An 18951-nucleotide genomic window follows, 5' to 3' on the forward strand; every position below is an offset into this window, starting at 1 on the left:
ATTTCTCGTGGCCACAGTCCCGTCTGGCTCCCCGACAGAGGTGTGAGCCCAGGATGGCGGGGAGGCGTCCCGTCCGGTCCCCGCCTTGCGGATCGCGAGGCGTCGCTGCGGGGGTCTCCGGTCTGCCTCGGGCGCCCAGCAGCCTCGGCTCGTGTAGCATCGCCCCAACTCTGGCGCCCGGCACGGGTGTTTACGTTCCGGGTCGGGGGCGGGGCCGCGCCGGCTGGGCTGTACTTCCGGGGCGGGGCGGCAGGCAGGGCGGGGCGCGCCGTCTCCTGGCCTGTCTGGAGGGCGGCAGCGGCAGTGGCGGCAGTGGCGGCAGTGGCGGCGGCACGGCAGGCACCGGCCCGGGGAGCGGCACCATGAGCGGTGAGTGGAGGCCTGGCCGCTGTCACCCGCCCAAGCCGCCCCGGCTCCCGCCGCACCAGCTGCACACTCCGGCCCCCGAGTCCCCGCGTCCCGCTCGCTCGCGGACCCCGTCCCATCGCTCCCAGTTTCCTGACCCCCATTTACGCCCAGTTCCTGGCTTCTGGTCACCTGCACTTTTCTGGCGTCCCCGGTCCAGGCGCTCCTAGTCCCTTGACTCCTGTCCATCACTTACAACCAGCTCCTGGACACCTGTCCCCCAGATCCCCCAGTCCCTCCCAATCCTCCGACCCCCCCAGTCCAGTTACCGACCCCCAGTTCTCAGACCTCCTGTGTCTCAGTCCCTCCTAACTCCTAGACTCCCTGAGTCCCAGTTCCAGTTACTGATCCCCCTGCTCCGCAGTCATTCCCACTACCCAGGCCCCTGGTCCCAGTCACTCCGATCTACACACAGGCAAAGAGTGTCTCATTCTTAGTTTGCTGCCCCTTGAGCCTTGTGTCCCCCGCTAGCTCTCGGTTTCAGAGGACGCTTGGTTCTCCTCATTTTCCCTCTCTGGTTCTGCTTCTTGTATTTTGGTTATTTTTTCATACTCCAGCTCTTTCCATTTCTTTTCCTAGCTCATTTGAGGTCTCCCTAGTCCTGCCCGGCAGCCCTTCCCCTCTTGTCCAATGCTGAGCTCATTTGGGGACCTCTGCCCTTCCCAGTCTGACCCTGTCCCTCCCACTGGGGAGTGGGGTGGTTTTGGTGGGAGGCTTGAGTTATGTGTGGACAGCTTGCCTTCAGTGTTTCTGAAGTTTAGTCCCTAGACTTGGATGCGTGTTCTCAGCCCTTTCCACTCATGAGGTCCGTTGGTGTTTTGGTGCTAAGTCATTCCTGGGTGTAGTATGTAGAGATGGGAGTGACTCAGGGAAGCCTCGCAGCTGCCCTGACTGGGATCTGGATTTACTTAGGAAGACCCGCCTACCCTCCTTCTGCCTGTTTTCCCCTCACCGTGGAATAGCCTCTACAGAATCCTTGCAACCAGCCCAGCTGGCCCTGGCCTTGGACTCGGACTCAGGCATTTCTGGAGGTTGAGGCAGGGCAAGGTGAAGGCCATGTGTCTCTCTTCATCTTTAACTTCTAAGTTAACTCTGTGGATCACTTTCCATAACTTAGGTGCCTTTTGTTTTGCTATTCATGAGCAAGATTTGTGAAATTGATGGTCCTGATGCGGGAGCTGGGGAGGGGGGTTTTCCTGGGAGATGGTCCAGCTTCTGTTGTCAGATGATTTTTGGCCGCACTAGAGTTTCTGGTCCTTGAACATTAGTGATACCACAACAAAGATGCAATGAACTCGTTTCCACCCAGGAGGTAATACAGCCTGGAATAAGTGCAGACCTTGGGGGCAGACAGTTTGGGTTCAAATACTTGCTCTTCCACATAAACCTGTGTGATTTAGAGCAAGTTGCTCTGCCGTTCTGAAGTCTCAGCAAAATGAGGATAAATAATAGTACCTGTATCCTAGGCTTGTTGCAATGACTAACGTTACTCACGGAAAGCGATTGGTACTGTGCTCCTTACATGGTATGTAGTCAGGAACTTGAGAGCTGCTATTGTTGTTTCTGTAAGGACGCCTGTGGGGTTCAGGTGGGGTTGTTTTCTGGCCCAGCTCTGGGACAAGGGCTGGGGTAAGAACGCCCTGAGAAACTCTTCTTTTTAATGTGACCATGGAGTCTGCCTTGAGCTCACAGTTCTGGACCATTCTCTCTACTGTCTTCATTGGGAGCAAGTGAAATTGACAAGCCAAGGGAGACGGACCAATGTATACTTTAAGGAGCAACTTAATATCAAAACTAAGGAAGTTTTAAAATTCAGTTAAAAAACTCATTAGGTCTAAGGTTAAACAAATTACAGAAGGAAACCAACACATGGCTCTTTTAGGAAAAACCATGAAGGATGAAAGACTTCTTTTGGAAAGATTGTAATTGAGGGAGAAAAAGTGGTTGCTGAGGATTGGAAGGGGAAGTCCAAGGTATTTTCCATCTATGGGATTAATAATTGGCACATAAAGTAATGTGGCATGGAAATATTTACTCTCTTTTGCTTTTTTTTTTTTTAAAGAGAATTTCAAGCAAAAAAGAAAAGTGGAGAGAATAGTTTAATGAACAATTACCAACTCATGACACTTCACCCATATACCTACTTCCTACGTCTCTCCCCAGTTTATTTTGAAGCAAATCCTAGACACCCAGAAAATCCTATCATTTCTTCTTTTTTTTTTGGCTGCGTTGGGTCTTCGTTGCTGTGCACGGGCTGTAGTTGCAGTGAGCGGGCTTTAGTTGCGGTGAGCGGGGGCTACTTTTCGTTGCGGTTTGCGGGCTTCTCGTTGTGGTGGCTTCTCTTGTGGAGCATGGGCTCTAGGCCCTCAGGCTTCAGTAGTTGCAGCACATGGGCTCAGTAGTTGTAGGACGCAGACTTCAGTAGTTGTGCGTGGGGTCAGTAGTTGTGGTGCACGGGTTCTAGGGCACAGGGGCTTCAGTAGTTGTGGCGCACGGGCTCAGTAGTTGTGGCTTGCGGGCCCTAGAGCTCAGGCTCAGTACTTGTGGTGCATGGGCTTAGTTGCTCTGCAGCATGTGGAATCTCCCCAGACCAGGGATTGAACCCATGTCCCCTGCATTGGCAGGTGGATTCTTAACCACTGTGCCACCAGGGAAGTCCTATATCATTTCATCTGTAAAGTTTTTAAAAAATATTTCTCTCTGAGATATAGGGACTCCTTTTTAAAAAAGCATAACTCAATTCCATTATACGTATAGGAAATGAGCAGTAATTCATTAATATCAGATATTCAATGTTAAATTTCCATGATTGCCTTATAATTTTATTTTATAGTGTATTTTTTTTTTTGGCCACGCTGCGTGGCTTGCAGGATCTTAGTTCCCCGACCAGGGATTGGACCCAGGCCCTGGCAGTGAAAGCGCTGAGTCCTAACAACTGGACTGCCAGGGAATTCCCTATAGTGTATTTTTAAAAGTCAGGGTCTAAATATGGTTTAAACAATACAAATTGGTTTGTCTTTTAATTTTTTTAGGTCTCTTTCTCTCTTTTTAAGGTTTTTTTTTTAATGTTTAACATATTTACAGAATTGTACAAACATCACCATAATAAATTTTAGAACATTTTCATTACTCCAAAAAAAGAAACTTCATACCCATTAATAGCTGTTCTTCATTTTCTGTTCCTTCAGCCCCAGGCAACTACTAATCTACTTTCTCTCTCTATGGATTTGCCTATTCCGGATATTTCATATAAATCAAATCATACAATATGTGACCTTTTGTGTCTCTTTTCACTAAGTATCATGTTTTTAAGATTCATCATGTTGTAACATATCTGTACTTCATTCCTTTTTGTGACTGAATAATATTCTGTTGTATGGACATTCCACATTTTGTTTATCCATTCATCATTTGACAGACATTGACTTGCTTCCACTTTTTGGCTATCATGAATAATGCTGCTGTGAACATTCATGTACAAGTTTTTGTGTGGATAATATGTTTTCATTTCTCTTGGATAGATATCTAAGAGCAGAATTGCTGAGTGTGTTTGAAGAACTGTCAGACTGTTTTCCAAAGCAGCTGCATCATTTTGCATTCCTGCATCATTTACAGTACTGTAAAAAGGTTCTGGCTTCTTCCCGTCCTCACCAATAGTCTTTTTGATAATAACCATTCTAGTGAGTGTAAAGTGGTATCTCTTTGTGGCTTTGATTTGCATTTCCCTAATGAGTAATAATATTGAGCATTTTTTCATGTGCTTGTTGGCCATCTGTATATTTTATCTGGAGAAATGTCTGTTCAGTTTCTTTGTCCATTTTTTTTTAAAATTGGGTTGTTTTTATTGTTGAGCTGTAAGAATGCTATATAATTTCTGGCTACAAGTCCCTTATCAGATATCTTTACAAAAAATTTTCTCCTGTTCTGTGGGTTGTTTTTCACTTTCTTGATGGTATCCTTTGAAGCACAAAGTCTTTTTTTAAACTATGGGTTCCCCTTTCATCTCCCTCGTTTTTTTTGCCCCCTTGACATTTTTTTTTGAAGGAAACAGTTTATCCTGTTAGGTTTCTTTGTGGGATTTTGCTGATGGAATCCTTTTGGTGTACTTTGACATGTTTCTCAGTTTCTCGCGTAGCCTATAAATTGGCAATTAGAGTCTGTTGTGTCTTGCAGCTGAAAATATTAGAGTGGAGGCAGAGGTAAGATGGGTACAAGGCCAAATACATTAAGTGCAAATAACCAGGAAGTGGAATGGTTAGGTAATGCATGCACAAGATAAATGGGCATCATGGGGCCAGGAACAACTAAGATGACCGTTAATAGGGGAGTGGACAGATATATGCGGTATGGTCACATGATGGAAAACCTCAAAGACGTTAAAAGGAATAAATTAGACTTATACACATCACTGTGGCTATATCTCAACATTAATGTTCTCTAAAAATAAGCAAGGTACAGAATTATATTTAAAATATATACCTTGATGCACATCAAAACATGCACATAAAACAATGTTTATGGATTCACGTATGTGTGTAGAAGTAAACAAATTGCTAGGAGGATGGATACCTGCCGGATGCGGTGGCTGTGTCAGTGTGATAGTGTGATGATTTACTTGTTTCTCTTTAAAGAATCTAGTAGGTGGGAATACTTGATGATCAGCCTCTACTAGCTAAGGAATTCTGATTTTCAGATAATGCTTTTGCTCTTACTGGGGAAAATAGGACTTGCAGAGTCAGAAAGTCATTATGATTCTCAGGCACTGTCTTTGGTAAGACTTTACAGTTGAAGCTACTTGATGCTCATTTCCATCAATAATTACTCTGTCACGAATCCTTCTTAAGTTAGAAAGACCCTGAAACCCCCATTTCAAGGCCTGGGGAAAGCCAGACCCAGAGAGGTCAAATAATGAGTGAAGCAGACAAGCTGTAAGGGCCTGAAACACCAGAGTTGGGGGCTTAGTGGGTAATTTACTGCTGTGTCTTGTCTGATGTTTAGGTTCATTTTGGCAGCTTTTTTCTTATTCTTCTGGAATGTTGAAGGTCATGATTTTTTCTTTGGCATTGACTGCGTCATCTCCAGCAGTGGCTTGTATTTGGAGTAAAGGATCAGCTGATGGTGGAGGGGGAGATAAATTAGGAGTTTGGGAATAACATATACACTAATATATATAAAACAGGTAAACAACAAGGACCTACTGCATAGCACAGAGAAGTATATTCAATATCTTATAATAACCTATAATGGAAAAGAATCTGAAAAGGAATATATATATATATATATATATATATATATATATATATATATGCCAAATCACTTTGCTGTACACCTGAAACACAACGCCGTAAATTAACTATCCTTCAATTTAGAAAATGGTTAAAAAAGAATCAGCTGAAATGAGTGAACGGAAAAAAGAATAGCTGTGGTCATTCAAAGCAGAAAAAGTGATGATATCACCATTTTCTCCCCCAATGAAGGCACTGGGCTGATCTGTTACGGCAGATTGTAAGAAGAAACTGTTCCACTGTCAGCAAACATTTGACTGCCCGCCTCTCTTGTGAGCCAGTGGCAGTGGACTCAGTCCCACGGATCTCCACTCTCCCACTTCCCGGTTGCATGGCTCTGCCCGGGTGACCAACAGGAAGTCAGATGCTCAGAGGTCTTGAATTTTGGAACTAAATTCTCTAAATTCTGGCAATGTGAACATAATCCCAGATAAAGCACCTCCCGTCCTGCTACCGTCTTGCCTGCACACAGGCCATGCACTCTCAACGGGGTGATATCACCCCTGTGGGGGAGAAACATCTATTCTTGTGTCTGAAGCACAGATATGCATGATGTATGATATATCTGTGGTATTAAAATTTCATGGCGGGGGTGATTAAGGAAAAAATGTCTAAAAAGCATTGAGAATGAGAAAAAGCTGGAGAAATGTTGACATAGGCTGAAGTAATTTTATCACTATCATGTAAATTCACATTTTGCTTTTACCCTTAACATTTCTGGATAAAACTTTATCATATTGCTACATGGTCTTCATATTGGTCACTTTTATGGACTTCATAATCCATCAGTAATCCATCATTACACATAAGGCATAACTTTTAAATTACTGACTTTACTTGTGGAAACTTATCCCCCCCTTTTTTTCCTTTTTGTTCCTATTATACATAATGATGCAGTGAACATTTTTGTTCAAGGTAGTTTTTCTTCCTTTTGATGATGTCTTTGGGATGATTTCCCTGAAGTAGTGTTAACATGAAAGTGTTGATGGTTCTTGATTGCTCTTTCCGCCAAAGCAATAGCACCTGTTTAAAACGCTACCAGTGAGGGGCTTCCCTGGTGGCACAGTCGTTAAGAACCCGCCTGCCAATACAGGGGACATGGGTTTGATCCCTGGTCCGGGAAGATCCCACATGCCGCGGAGCAACTAAGCCCGTGCACCACAGCTACTGAGCCTGCATGCCACAGCTACTGAAGCCCGCGTGCCTAGAGCCCATGCTCCGCAACAAGAGAAGCCACTGCATTGAGAAGCCTGCGCACTGCAGTGAAGAGTAGCCCCTGCTTGCCGCAACTAGAGAAAGCCCTCGCGCTCGCAACGAAGACCCAACACAAAAAATGCTGCCAGTGAGAGTGAGGCACTGGTAGCAGCAGAGCCTGGCCAGAAATTCAGGGTTCAACATTCAGCAGTCATTGGTTGGATGACAGTTGGGTGCATCTTCTTAGCAGAGGGCTGTACTGTCAGTGTTTGTTGAAGGGAATTGAAAGAATGTACCCAAAATGTTAGAGTAATGGGTACGTTAACCAGGACTCTTCCTCCCACACACCCGGCCATGCCACGCAGCCTGTGGGACCTTAGTTTCCCGACCAGGGATCAAACCCGGGCCCCAGCAGTGAAAGCACCGAGTCCTAACGACTGGATCGCCAGGGAATTCCCCAGGACTCTTTTTTCAATTACATGTGGTGGAAGCTGATTCCAGCACAATAGGAGTTTAAAGCATCTTGTGCTGGAAAGGTCTAGGGATAGCCTGGCTTCAGCCTCAGCTGGTGCTTAGAGGGTCATCAGGACCACCTTTCTGTCCGGCTCGCAACTCTCAATACTTTCCTCTCTGTTGGCTTCACCCTCAGGCAGCCTCCCCTCCATGGAGGCAAGACGGCCACTAGCCGTCTTGGGTCACATCCTACAATGTAGCAACACCCAAGTGGGCAGGCCTTTTCCAGTTGCTCCGGCAGAAGTCCTGGGGCTGACTCATAGTGGTCTGGCTGGCCTCGCGGCCATCCTGGAACCAACCCATCACCGTGGCTCTGGCTGCCTATGCCTGGATCATATGCCCAGTCCAGAGCCCAAGGGTGGCGTCTGTCCCACTTGTTGTCTGGATGGAGGATGAACTGAAGGGGGAGGGTGGTGTCTGTCTCACTTGTTGTCTGGATGGAGGATGAACTGAAGGGGGAGGGAGGGCTCTTGTCATTTGGTGGGGGAGGTGGTCAAGGAAGACCTTGCAGGGAAGGTGATGTCTCAGCAGAGACCCGAGGGAGGCGAGGGTGACTCCTGAGCAGCTGGACAGGTGAGGATGCCTTTTGCTGAGGTGGGAAAGGCTGTGGGAGGAGCAGCCTGAGGCCTCCAGGGGGAGTGAGGACCCTTTCCCAGCCCTGACTTCTGCTCACCCATCCAGAAGCCCTCAGAGGCCTGTGCTCCCCGGCTTCCCACGACGGGGGAAACTTGCCCACTGGCACCCCGTTTCTCCTTGCCTGTGACTGCATAGTTTGGAATCTGCTCTTTCCTCCTCCACCTTAAAAAGAAAAAAAAAAAGCAAAACCCCCAAATGACATTAAAGACTATTGTGAAAACAATATACCTATAACTATACCTTTCTAACATATTAAATATTCAGATTTTTAGGTATTCCACTTCTATGTTCAAAGCATATGCATTTTACCTAATTGCATTGAGTCTACATTTGAATTAGTGTTTTCACTTATTATAGCATTTACCCATGTTCCTTCTCTTCACAATTATTTAAAAATGCTACGTAACGTTCCACTAAATTGACATGCTGCAGTTATTTAACCTTTCTCTCATTGTAGGAAAAGAAAATAAATTCCGTTTATGATGTTCTAGGATGGAGTTGGCAAGCGTTTTCTGTAAAGGGCCAGATAGTAAATATTTTCTGCTTTGTGGGCCATGTAGCCTCCATCCCAACTACTCATCCCTGTTGTATAAAAGCAGCACTCACTTTCACTTCCATTTTCTGATGAGGGAATTAAGAGTCGGAGAAGTTCAACAACTTGCTCTGGTTCTGTTTTGTAAATAAGTTCATTTGTATAATTTTGTTTTTAGATTCCACATATAAGTGATAACATATGATATTTGTCTTTCTCTGTCTGATTTATTTCACTTAGTATGATAATCTCTAAATTTATCCATGTTGCTGCAAATGCCAATATTTCATTCTTCTTTATGGCTGAGTTGTATTCCATTGTGTATATGTGCCACATCTTCTTTATTCATTCATCTGTCGATGGACATTTAGGCTGCTTGCATGTCTTGGCTATTGTAAATAGTGCTACTGTGAACATGGGGTGCATGTATCTTTTCGGATTAGAGTTTTCTCCAAATATGTGCCTAGGAGTGGGCTTGCTGGATCATATGGCAACTCCATTTTTAGTTTTTTAGGGACCCTCCATACTGTTCTCCATAGTGGCTGTATCAATTTACATTCCCACTGACAGTGCAAGAGGGTTCCTTTTTCTTCACACCCTCTCCAGCATTTGTTATTTGTAGACTTTTTGATGATGGCCATTCTGACCGTTGTGTTTCCCCGGAGCTTTGCCAGCAATGAGGAATTTCAGTTTAAATGTTTCTTGGTGAACTTAGTAGTCATACAGTGGTAACATGTGGTGGTTGATTTGGTAAGCTTATAATTTCCATTTCTCCAACCATGAGGGAAGATACACTTTCTCTTCAAAGTATTTGCACACTGCAGTTATTCTTTTTATTTTCTGCAGCAAGGATTGGGAAACTGGGCTGGCCACCTGTTTTGTAAATAAAGCTTTATTGGAACCCAGCCACGCCCATTCTTGCTGTTGTCTCTGGCTGCTTTTGCACTCTGATTGAGTAGCTGTGACAGGGACCATCTGGCTTGAAAAGCCAAAAGTATTTACCATTTTGCTCTTTACAGAAAATATTTGCCGACCTCTGCTCTAGAGGGAATTCTTTGCCCATTTATGAGTCCACTGTTGACCCAGTCTTTGTTTTTATGCATCACAAGTCCACTTGGGTGGCCCGAGCCCATCTGCCTCCAAGCAGAGTCTGCCTCTTTCCATTGTGTGGTGAAGGAAAGTCTGTCCTTTTGTCCTCCTCCAGCTGTGCCACTTTACCCCACAATGCTGGGACCCAGTGCCCTGACTTTGGGGGTGAATGATTGTCCATTTTATCTGTTCATGTGCTAATGCAGACAAAACTAGTGCTTCACTCATGCAATATGCATTGCATGCACGAGGGCATTCTGGTCCTCTCCATTTAAAGCAGCCGCTTGAGGGACTACAGAACCGAACCCCGGAGTCTTGATCCAACCGTTGTCGAGTTCCTTCTGTGAGGAGGGGAACCAGAAACACAAATCATCTGAGACAATGCTCCACATGCTTACAGGGCTCCATAGAAATGCCACGTTAATTGCAGTTTTGCAGGGTGCATTGAACAAATCATATAATATCATTGAATGTATCATGTGTTTGTTATATAATGTCAGTAAGTCATTTGTTGTGTTCCAGATGTTATGGCCCCTGTGTAGATAATTCGGTGCAGGAGGAGATGGGAACAAAAGGGCCTTTGGCCAGAGCTGGGAACAGCCATTGTGGAAGGGGTGGCCCTCACAGAGGGCCTGGCTGCTCTCGTGAAGGAAGAGCTGTGCTGGACAGGGCAGCAGAGAAATGAACTGGAGGCTGGAGCGGCACGTGGGAGCAAGGCACGGCTTTTATTAAACTTGGGGGAGGTATTATGACATCCCCGTATGCTGTAGGGATTGCATAGATGATAAGAAAGAATTGACGATGTGGGAAAAAGAGGGACCGTTGCTGGAGTATGTCCTTGAGCAGGTGAGAGGAGATGGGGTTCAGAGCACAAGTAGAGGTTTAAGTTTTTTAACTTCTCGGAGCCTCAGTTTCATCATCTGTGAAATGGGACAATCAAACTTAAGTTAGGGCAGAATTTCCCAATTGTGGCACTGTTGACATTCGGGCTGGATGATTGTCACTTGGGGCTGTCCTGTACACTGTAGTAGATGCCAGGAGCAGCCCCCTAGTTGTGCCAAAAATGTCTCTAGACATTGCCAAATGCCCTTTTTTTGTGGGGGCGGGGACATGAAATCCTGGTTGAGAATCGCTTCTCGCCACCACTTCTCTGTAAGGCCCTTTTAAGTAAACCTCCTTGAAGTCTCCTTATTTGAGAGTGCCTGCTGTTTCCTGTTAGGTGCCTGAGTGATGCAGAAGTTAAGGACTTACTGGCCTCAAACAGACACTCCCGTCAGTGTAATCAGAAACATGAGAGAGAAGTGAGCTTGGCTTTTCTTCCCTGTGTTTCAGTGGGGGTCTGGGCACTATCTGAAGTCTTGTCCCACCCCTCGGGGACTCTGCTGTGGTGGCTTCTTTGGCTTAGAATGTGCTCTAATCTACCTGTTGCAGTCCTTTCCATACAGTATTTTCTTATGGAGGTGAATTTCAGATAATGTGAAACCATGTATGCTTTTAATACAATTAGAACAATTAACAACTGTTAAGTTAGAAATTTAACAGTTATAAAAACAATTAACCATTTAAAAGTGAACAGTTCAGTGGCAATTTAGTACCTTTGTAATGTGCAACCACCATGTCTATCTAGTTACAAAGCACTCTCGTCACCCCCAGAGGACACCCTGTACCTATTAAGTAGTAGCGTTCTATCTTTATGGGTTTACCTACTCTGTATTCTAGTTCTTCCTGTTTTTTTAAGCGCAGTTCAAGTTCCCGCTTTTTCAGTCAGGCTTCCCTGGCCCCCAGAAGGCCAGCAGTGTGCTGTGGAAGAGGTGAGGCAGATCGGGGTCTCAGCACTGCTTTGCTGCCTGACCTCGGGCAGAATTCCTGGCCTGCAGTGGGCACCCAAAGAACCTTACCATCTTTTTCTTTTCTCCATTATGCCCGCTGAGTGCACTGCAAGGATTGGCCTTCGAGCAGAGAAATGACTTTCCCTCGTTGTGTGTGTGTGTGCAGCCTTGCCCAAGTGACCTAACTCCCTCTGTGGATGGGCACCATGATTACCTTGACCTCCTGGGTTGTGACAGGGATTGGAGAAGGGATATATGTAGAGTGCCTTGGGGGCATCTTGCTGGTTTTCCCCTCCCCACATGGCAGAGAAGCTTTTTCACCTTTATACTCCCCCAGGGCAGTGAACACAGAGGCCAGGATTGGATTGCTTTGCCTGTGCTCTGGAGAGAAGGAAGCCTGATGAAAGGACTTGTTAGAGCCAGAGGTATAGGATTGCCCACAGCAACAGCAATAATAGTTAATATGTATAAAGTGTTTGGTGTATACCAGGCACTGTTCTAGGTGCATGGTATCCATTCACTCATTAATAGCTGTAGGAGGGGACTTCCCTGGTGGTGCAGTGGTTAAGAACCCATCTGCCAATGCAGGGGACATGGGTTTGTGCGCCACAACTACTGAGCCTGCACTACTACACTGTGCGCCACAACTACTGAGCCTGCACTCTAGGGCCCACGAGCCACAACTACTGAAGCCCATGTGCCGGGAGCCCATGCTCCGCAACAAGAGAAGCCGCCGCAATGAGAAGCCTGCGCGCCACAACTAGAGAAAGCCCACGCACAGCAACAAATACCCAATGCAGCAAAAAAAAAAAAAAAAAAAAGCTGTAGGAGGTGCAGAGGGGTTAAGTAACTTGTCCTTGGTCACATAGCTGATGATGTAGGATTCAAACCTGCCCTGTCCTACTCTGAATCCCCGCTCTCTCTCCCCAGGACGTCACTGAAGGCTAGAGATTTGTGGGAAAAAATAGTGTAGGATCTTAAGGATTCTAAACATGAAAGACAACAGCGATGCACCTGAACCAGGTGACTGACTTTCAAACGCAGGTGATTTCTAAGTTAGAGCCTCAGGAGATCACTGCATTTCTCTGACAGGTTTGTGGACCCTGGGTGTATTCCCCGGGGTGCCTTTCTGTTTTCATTTTGATGGTGCTCTATTTTCATTTTGATGGAGCCTGTTCTGTGAATCACTTTGCTGTATACCTGAAACTAACACAATATTGTAAATCAACTATACTCCAATTAAAAAAAAAAAAAGAAGCCTATTCTGGCTCATCTGGTTGATAGTGTTGACTCAGGGCTATCCTTACAGAAGGGAGGAAGCAGAAAGGCTGGGGTTTCATAGAGAAATCATTCCTGAACTGGCAGTGGGGCTGTCACTGCAGGTTTGTTACAGGGGTTGAGGGTGAGCAGGAATTCACAGATGGCCGAGCCAGTGGACTTGAAATTGAATCCTTCCTTAAGCACTTCCATGGGTGAAGGTCTTTTCCTCTCAGCCCCAGTGCTCTGTTGAGTGGAGCCACCTTTCCTTCTTTGTCAAGGATTAGATGCCAGTCAGTTAATGGCTTAGCCCACAGTTGAGGCTCAGTAGGCGGGCACTGGCTCCCTACTCCTCTTGAGTGGTTGCAGCCATTGAGGCTGGAAGATTCTTCTTGCCCTCGGAGGGGTCCTGTATTCTCCTCTTGGTCCCTGGGAGAAGGTAGGAAAGAGCCCGCTAGCATCGATTGCTCTGCCTGCCTGTCTCCACAGACACCCCACACTCGCAGACTGCAGAGCTAGGAGGGTGTGATCTCATGCAGAAACCAGTGCCCCGAGAAGGGAAGTGACTGTCCGTGTCACGTGTCCAGCAAGCAGCCCGGCCGGGATGAGAACTCCTGATGCCTTGTGACTTCCCACTAGCACTCCTTCCACTGTTCCTCAGGGCCATGGGCCTCCTGGGCACCTCCTGCCGTCGGTGAATGCTCCCAAGGCCACCCGTACTCCCTCTGCCCTACGAGACCCCCTTCTCTTCATCCCTGTTCAGGCCTGGGATGGCCACAGGTGCCTTTTCAGGGGTCAGGACTGTCTTTTTCAAGTGCACTTCTTTTTTTTTTTTTTTTTTTAACAGTTTCCCCAAAGGAATGTGTCTTGCTTATTACTGCCATTTCGTATGTTTCATTCATTGGAATATTTCTTTTTTTTAAAATTTTATTTATTTTAGTTATTTATTTTTGGCTGCGTTGTGTCTTCGTTGCTGCATGCGGGCTTTCTCTAGTTGTGTCGACGGGCTTCTCATTGCAGTGGCTTCTCTTGTGGAGCACGGGCTCTAGGCGAGCAGGCTTAAGTAGTTGTGGTGCATGTGGGCTCAGTAGCTGTGGCTTGCGGGCCCTAGAGAGCAGGCTCAGTAGTTGCAGCGCCCGGGCCTAGCTGCTCTGCAGCGTGTGGGATCTTCCCGGACCAGGGCTCGAACCCGTGTCCCCTGCATTGGCAGGCGGATTCTTAACCGCTGCGCCACCAGGGAAGCCCCAAGTGCACTTCTTGTCTGGGGAGAGATCGCGTCAGCGAGGGTGGGTGTGTGGTGGGCCGAGACCTGCACCACCTCAGGCTGTTTCTCTCTAGAGAACAGGCTTTCTTCCCACGGTGGAGAGGCTTTGCAGGGTGAGGCAGAGGAGGCTGCTGACCTTTCTAGAAAAAGCAGTGGAACAGTTCCATCACAGAGGTCTGGGATCATCATGCATGTCACTAGGGGTAGCTGCTGTATCCTTGCTCTTCACGGTGGGTCAGGCACCAGCAGCAGCAGCAGCATCATCTGGGACCTTGTGAGAGATACCGAATCCCAGGCCCTGCCCAGCCCTTCTGAATTAGAACCTGCTTGGAGATGTGTGTGCATGTGAAAGCTTGAGAATCACTGCGCTAACAATTATCGGTAGTGAGATGATGGAGATTTCTATTTTCTTTGTTTATTTCCCCCTGACTTGTCATTATTGTATTTTTTCACATGAATTACTCTTTTTTTTTAAATTGTGGTAAAATACACGTAACATAAAGTTTGCCATCTTAACCATTTTTAAGTGTAGTTTGGTGGTATTAGATACCTTCACATTGCTGTGCAGCATCCCCACCATCCGTCCCCATGACTCTTTTCATCTTGTTAAACTGCAGATGTGTAGCTATGAAACCCTAACCCCCATTCTCTCCCCTCCCCTCCCCCTGACAGCCACCATTCTACTTTCTTTCTCTATGATTTTGATTGCTCTTAGTACCTCATATAAGTGGAATCATGTGGTATTTATCTCTTTGTGTCTGGTGTGTTTCACTTAGCGTAAGGTCCTTAAGGCTCATCTGTGTTGTAGCATATTGCAGAGTTTCCTTCCTTTTTAAGGCTGAATCATATCTATTGTATGTATATGCATACATATTTTGCTTATCCATTCATCTGTCGGTGTACACTTGGGTTGCTTCCACATTTTAGCTACTGAGAATAATGCTGCTGTGAACATAAGCATACAAATATCTCTTCAAGACCCTGTTTTCAATTCTTTTGTGTATATACCCAGAACTGGTGGGTTATATGATAGTTCTATCACATGAATTACTTTTATGATCAGAAAGAATAGCAAAAGCACTTCAGGGGGAAAACGTCGTCAAGTTTCCAGTTGGCGTTGCCCAAGGGCAAGTAGAGTTGTTGGGTGCAGTACTTGGAAAAAGGAGGAAAGCAAGCCTGACTTCCCAATTCTGGTGTTAGAGAAGAGCTGAAACTAGACCTTCTGCTAAATGAAGAGCAGGGTGTTTTGATAGACACAGGTGTCAAGAGCAATGTTTGAGGGCCTAGGGTCGGTGGGGTCTCTAGCCATCCTGAATGACGCTTCAAGATGGCCTCTGGTCTGGTGGGAAGGATGCGTGAGCTATCCTTTCTCAAGACCTATTCCAGAAAAAATAGCAGTGGCAGAGTTTGGGAAGTCAGCTGTATTACTGTGTGTCCATGGAGAGTCGACTGACTGGTTTGATCTCCGGGCCTGGGGTGAGGCAGGAGCCCGTGTGGTAGTCCTAACAACGCTTGAGGGGCACGATCTCCAGTCGGGGTCACCATTCCACCTATTTTTTTTATGTGTTTTTTTAAAAAATTAATTAATTAACTAATTAATTTTTGGCTGCATTGGGTCTTCATTCCTGTGCGCAGGCTTTCTCTAGTTGCAGTGAGCGGGGGCTACTCTTCATTGCGGTGCGTTGGCTTCTCATTGCAGTGGCTTCTCTTGTTGCAGAGCATGGGCTCTAGGCTCGCAGGCTTCAGTAGTTGTAGCACGCGGGCTCAGTAGTTGTGGCTTGCAGATCTAGAGCGCAGGCTCAGTAGTTGTGGCACATGGGCTTAGTTGCTCCGCAGTGTGGGATCTTCCCGGACCAGGGCTTGAACCCGTGTCCCCTGCATGGGCAGGTGGATTCTTAACCACTGTACCACCAGGGATGTCCAACGGTTCCAACTATTAGTATTCAAATATAGAACAAAACCTAAACCCATTATCATGGTCCACAAGACCTTTGTTACTGGCCCCTGCCTGTCTGTCTTTGCTTCCCCTTTTCTTTTCTTTTTCCCCTTTTCTGCTTTTTGCTCAAGTCATAAGAGGCTTCCTTTGGGCCCTGGAAGACCAGAAGCCAAGCTGTTCTTTCCTCTCTTCCCTGGCCGTTTGCTCTGCCTGGAATGCTGGTCTTCCATATCTTTCCATGGCTGCTCCTTCTTGTTATAAAGGGCTCAGCTCAGATACTACGTGTGCAGAGAGGCCTTCCCGGGCTGCCCTGGCTGACGTGGCCCTCTTGCTTCCTCCCTGTCTCATCACCCCATTTTGTTTTTCTTTCTAGTATGACTCTCTAACATCATCTTTATTAGTTTACTTAGGAGCTATTTGTTTCTTCCTAAGAGAATTTTCGCTCCATGAGAAGATGGTTCTTTTATACCATTTAACTCCTGTGTCCCCAGCACGTAGAACATCGCCTGGCACACAGTAGAAGTTAAATAATTACCAAGTGGGTCAATGCATGTAATTGCTTGTCTTCTCTGAGCTTCAGTTTCCCCATCTGCGACTCAGGGATCCTACTACCTGGCTGGTAGGGTGGTCGTGAAAATTACAGGGCACAATGCATTCAGAGGACTCAGTTTTGTGCCTGGCATGCAGGAAGTGCTCACCACACGGTTACAGTTGTTAGCAACCGGGTGGCCCTGGCATGACTTCCATGAATCACTGACCATCTCTAAGGTGATGCCCTGCTGGTACTCCCTGGTGAAGCCCAGGCTGAGCTGCCCAAGAGAGAAGCAGCTCAGTGGCAATTCAAGGCCTGCAGTGTGGAGCATCTGCCCTTGTACAAACTCTAAATTTGGGTCTCCTTTGAAACAGTTGTGTTCTGTGTCTGGTGCATCACAGTAGGTAGCTGTGTCTCTGTTGATTGGAGTCACTGGGTCTCTTGTGGAGCATCATATGTGGTTCTGACAGTGGTCTGCCTGGGGCTTTGAAGTGTCCTTGCCCCACACCCTCTTAAATGGGAGTTTGGTGTATGCCATGTGTATTAGTTGAGAATGCTTTTGGCTGTAAGTAACAGCCCAATCAATGTACAATGCTTGAACAAACGGCACTGTTTGTTGTGTGAGAGGTATGAGATTTCTAGTATTGGTTCAGCAGCAAAATGAACATCGGGGCTGGTGTCTCTGTGATTCTCTTGGCCTTCGCTGCAGGCTTGTTGCCTCAAGGTAGCAAGATGCTGCTCTGGCTCCACCCGATGTGTTTATGATTAAGGCATGAAGGATGGAAGAAGGAACGAAGCCCTTAACATCTGTTCTTTTATAAGGATGGCATAATTTCCCCAGATCCCTCCCAGTGCTCTCTGCTTACGTGTCATTAGCTAGAACTTCTCACGGGCAGCCTTACAAGAGAGGCTGAGAACAGGAGTAATTAGGTTTTTCATGGAAAAATAATGTTGGAGATGATGGTGAGGTCAGCCAACAAGCAGTGCCTGCAGTACTAGGAAACTTACATTTTAAGTTAGACTATTGGTTCTCAACTGGGGGCAATTGTGTTCCCCAGAGGACATTTGGCAGTATCTGGAGACATTTTTGTTGCCACAGCTAGGGTGTGTGTGTGTGTCTGTGTCTGTGTGTGCACACGCTAATGGTGTCTAGTGGGTAGAGGCAAGAGATGCTGACAGACATCTTAACAATTCACAGGGCAGCCACAGAGAATTATCTGGTCCAAATGTCAGTGACACCAAGGTCGAGAAACCCTGAGTTAGACAATTCCAGTAACATCATCCAAATTTGGGGCACACAGTTTAGCTGCTTTCCTGGGTTGCAGTAACAGGAAAGTGGTCCAACTTCATTGTAATGATGTAGATTATTGATACCTGGTCTTGTTATTGATTTTACTAAAGAGAAGGCTGATGCTACTTGGGCACAGCCGTACACTACATGTCAGAGAGTCTTAACAGAAAGTGAATGTCAAACAAAACTAATTAAGCCTCATTGCATTTTAGGATCACAGAACAATGACATGAAAAGACAATTTCTGCTGGAGCGACTGCTGGATGCAGTGAAACAGGTAAGAAGAAAGCTCACGTTTGACTTTGTGGTCAGGTCATAGTGTCAGATGATCAATGAAGAAGTCATTTCTGCCCTTCTATCTACACAGACTTCCTCCGGCTTTGTGTCTGGTAACGGTGAGGCTAATCATTTTCCCCAGCAAATGATAGTGATCAGTGGTAGGGACAAAGGAGCTCCTGCGTCCTGACTTCCTGGAGACCCCTGGAGGACCCGCCCCATCCTTCACAGATGTCCCCTTGAGAAGGGCATTGAGTGGGTTTCAAAGCCTCACTTCCAAGCAGTTGTGTTTTAGGGCAACTCCTAAGGGTGCTGCAGTCGTGGTTGGTGTTAGGACCCCGTGAGCACAAGAACAGAAGTGAGGCTGTGCTCAGGACTGTGTGGATCCCGCGGGTGGGCTCTGCTTGCTTCGGCTGATGCTATTTTCGATGCCTGGCTCTTGGCTGGGCGTGGAAGCGAGCTTTGACATGAGGCTGGCATCACTTCGCTTGCTTGCAGCTACCAGACAGGCATCATTTCTTGCACATTCATCGCGTGCCTGATTCTCTGCTAAGTGCTTTACATCTAATCCTTCCAACCACCCTGTGAGATAGTTCTTGCAAATATTGCCATTTTACAGATGAAGAAACTGAAGAACTGAAGCTCAGGTCTGATAACTTGCTGCCGACGTCATAGTTAATAAGCAGCAGAGCTAGGATCCAGCCCTAGGAATTCACATTTTGGAAGGGGCGACTGGCGATTATCTGCGTGTAATCACGATATAGGGAGATAAATATGTACTTTAATGGAAGTGTCTGTTAAGTGTCGATGTGAGTCCAGAGAATTTAGCATCTGCCCAAGCCTCGAGGCGTCCAGGTATGGTGGGAAGGACACAGATTCAGGTGTAGCTGAGGTTGAAGGCCAGCTTCATCT

General features: G+C 46.5%; 1 protein-coding gene across 4 annotated transcripts in view; it reads left to right on the forward strand.

Moving 5' to 3' along the window:
- The first annotated feature begins 250 nt into the window (after nt 1–250).
- Nucleotides 251–18951, forward strand: part of SNX29 (sorting nexin 29) — a 551964-nt gene continuing 533263 nt past the window's right edge. For 3 of the 4 annotated variants that reach the window (XM_033428786.2, XM_004270168.4, XM_033428787.2), the window contains exons 1-2: nt 251–369; nt 17976–18040. In XM_033428786.2, the coding sequence (XP_033284677.1) occupies nt 363–369; nt 17976–18040 (72 nt within the window). In that variant the 5' untranslated portion in view covers nt 251–362. Of the gene's footprint in view, nt 370–17975; nt 18041–18951 lie in introns of those variants that run through there. The other variant, XM_049699767.1, reaches the window with a different exon arrangement.

This window comes from Orcinus orca, chromosome 16 (genome assembly GCF_937001465.1).
Source record: "Orcinus orca chromosome 16, mOrcOrc1.1, whole genome shotgun sequence".
Lineage (NCBI taxonomy): Eukaryota > Metazoa > Chordata > Mammalia > Artiodactyla > Delphinidae > Orcinus > Orcinus orca.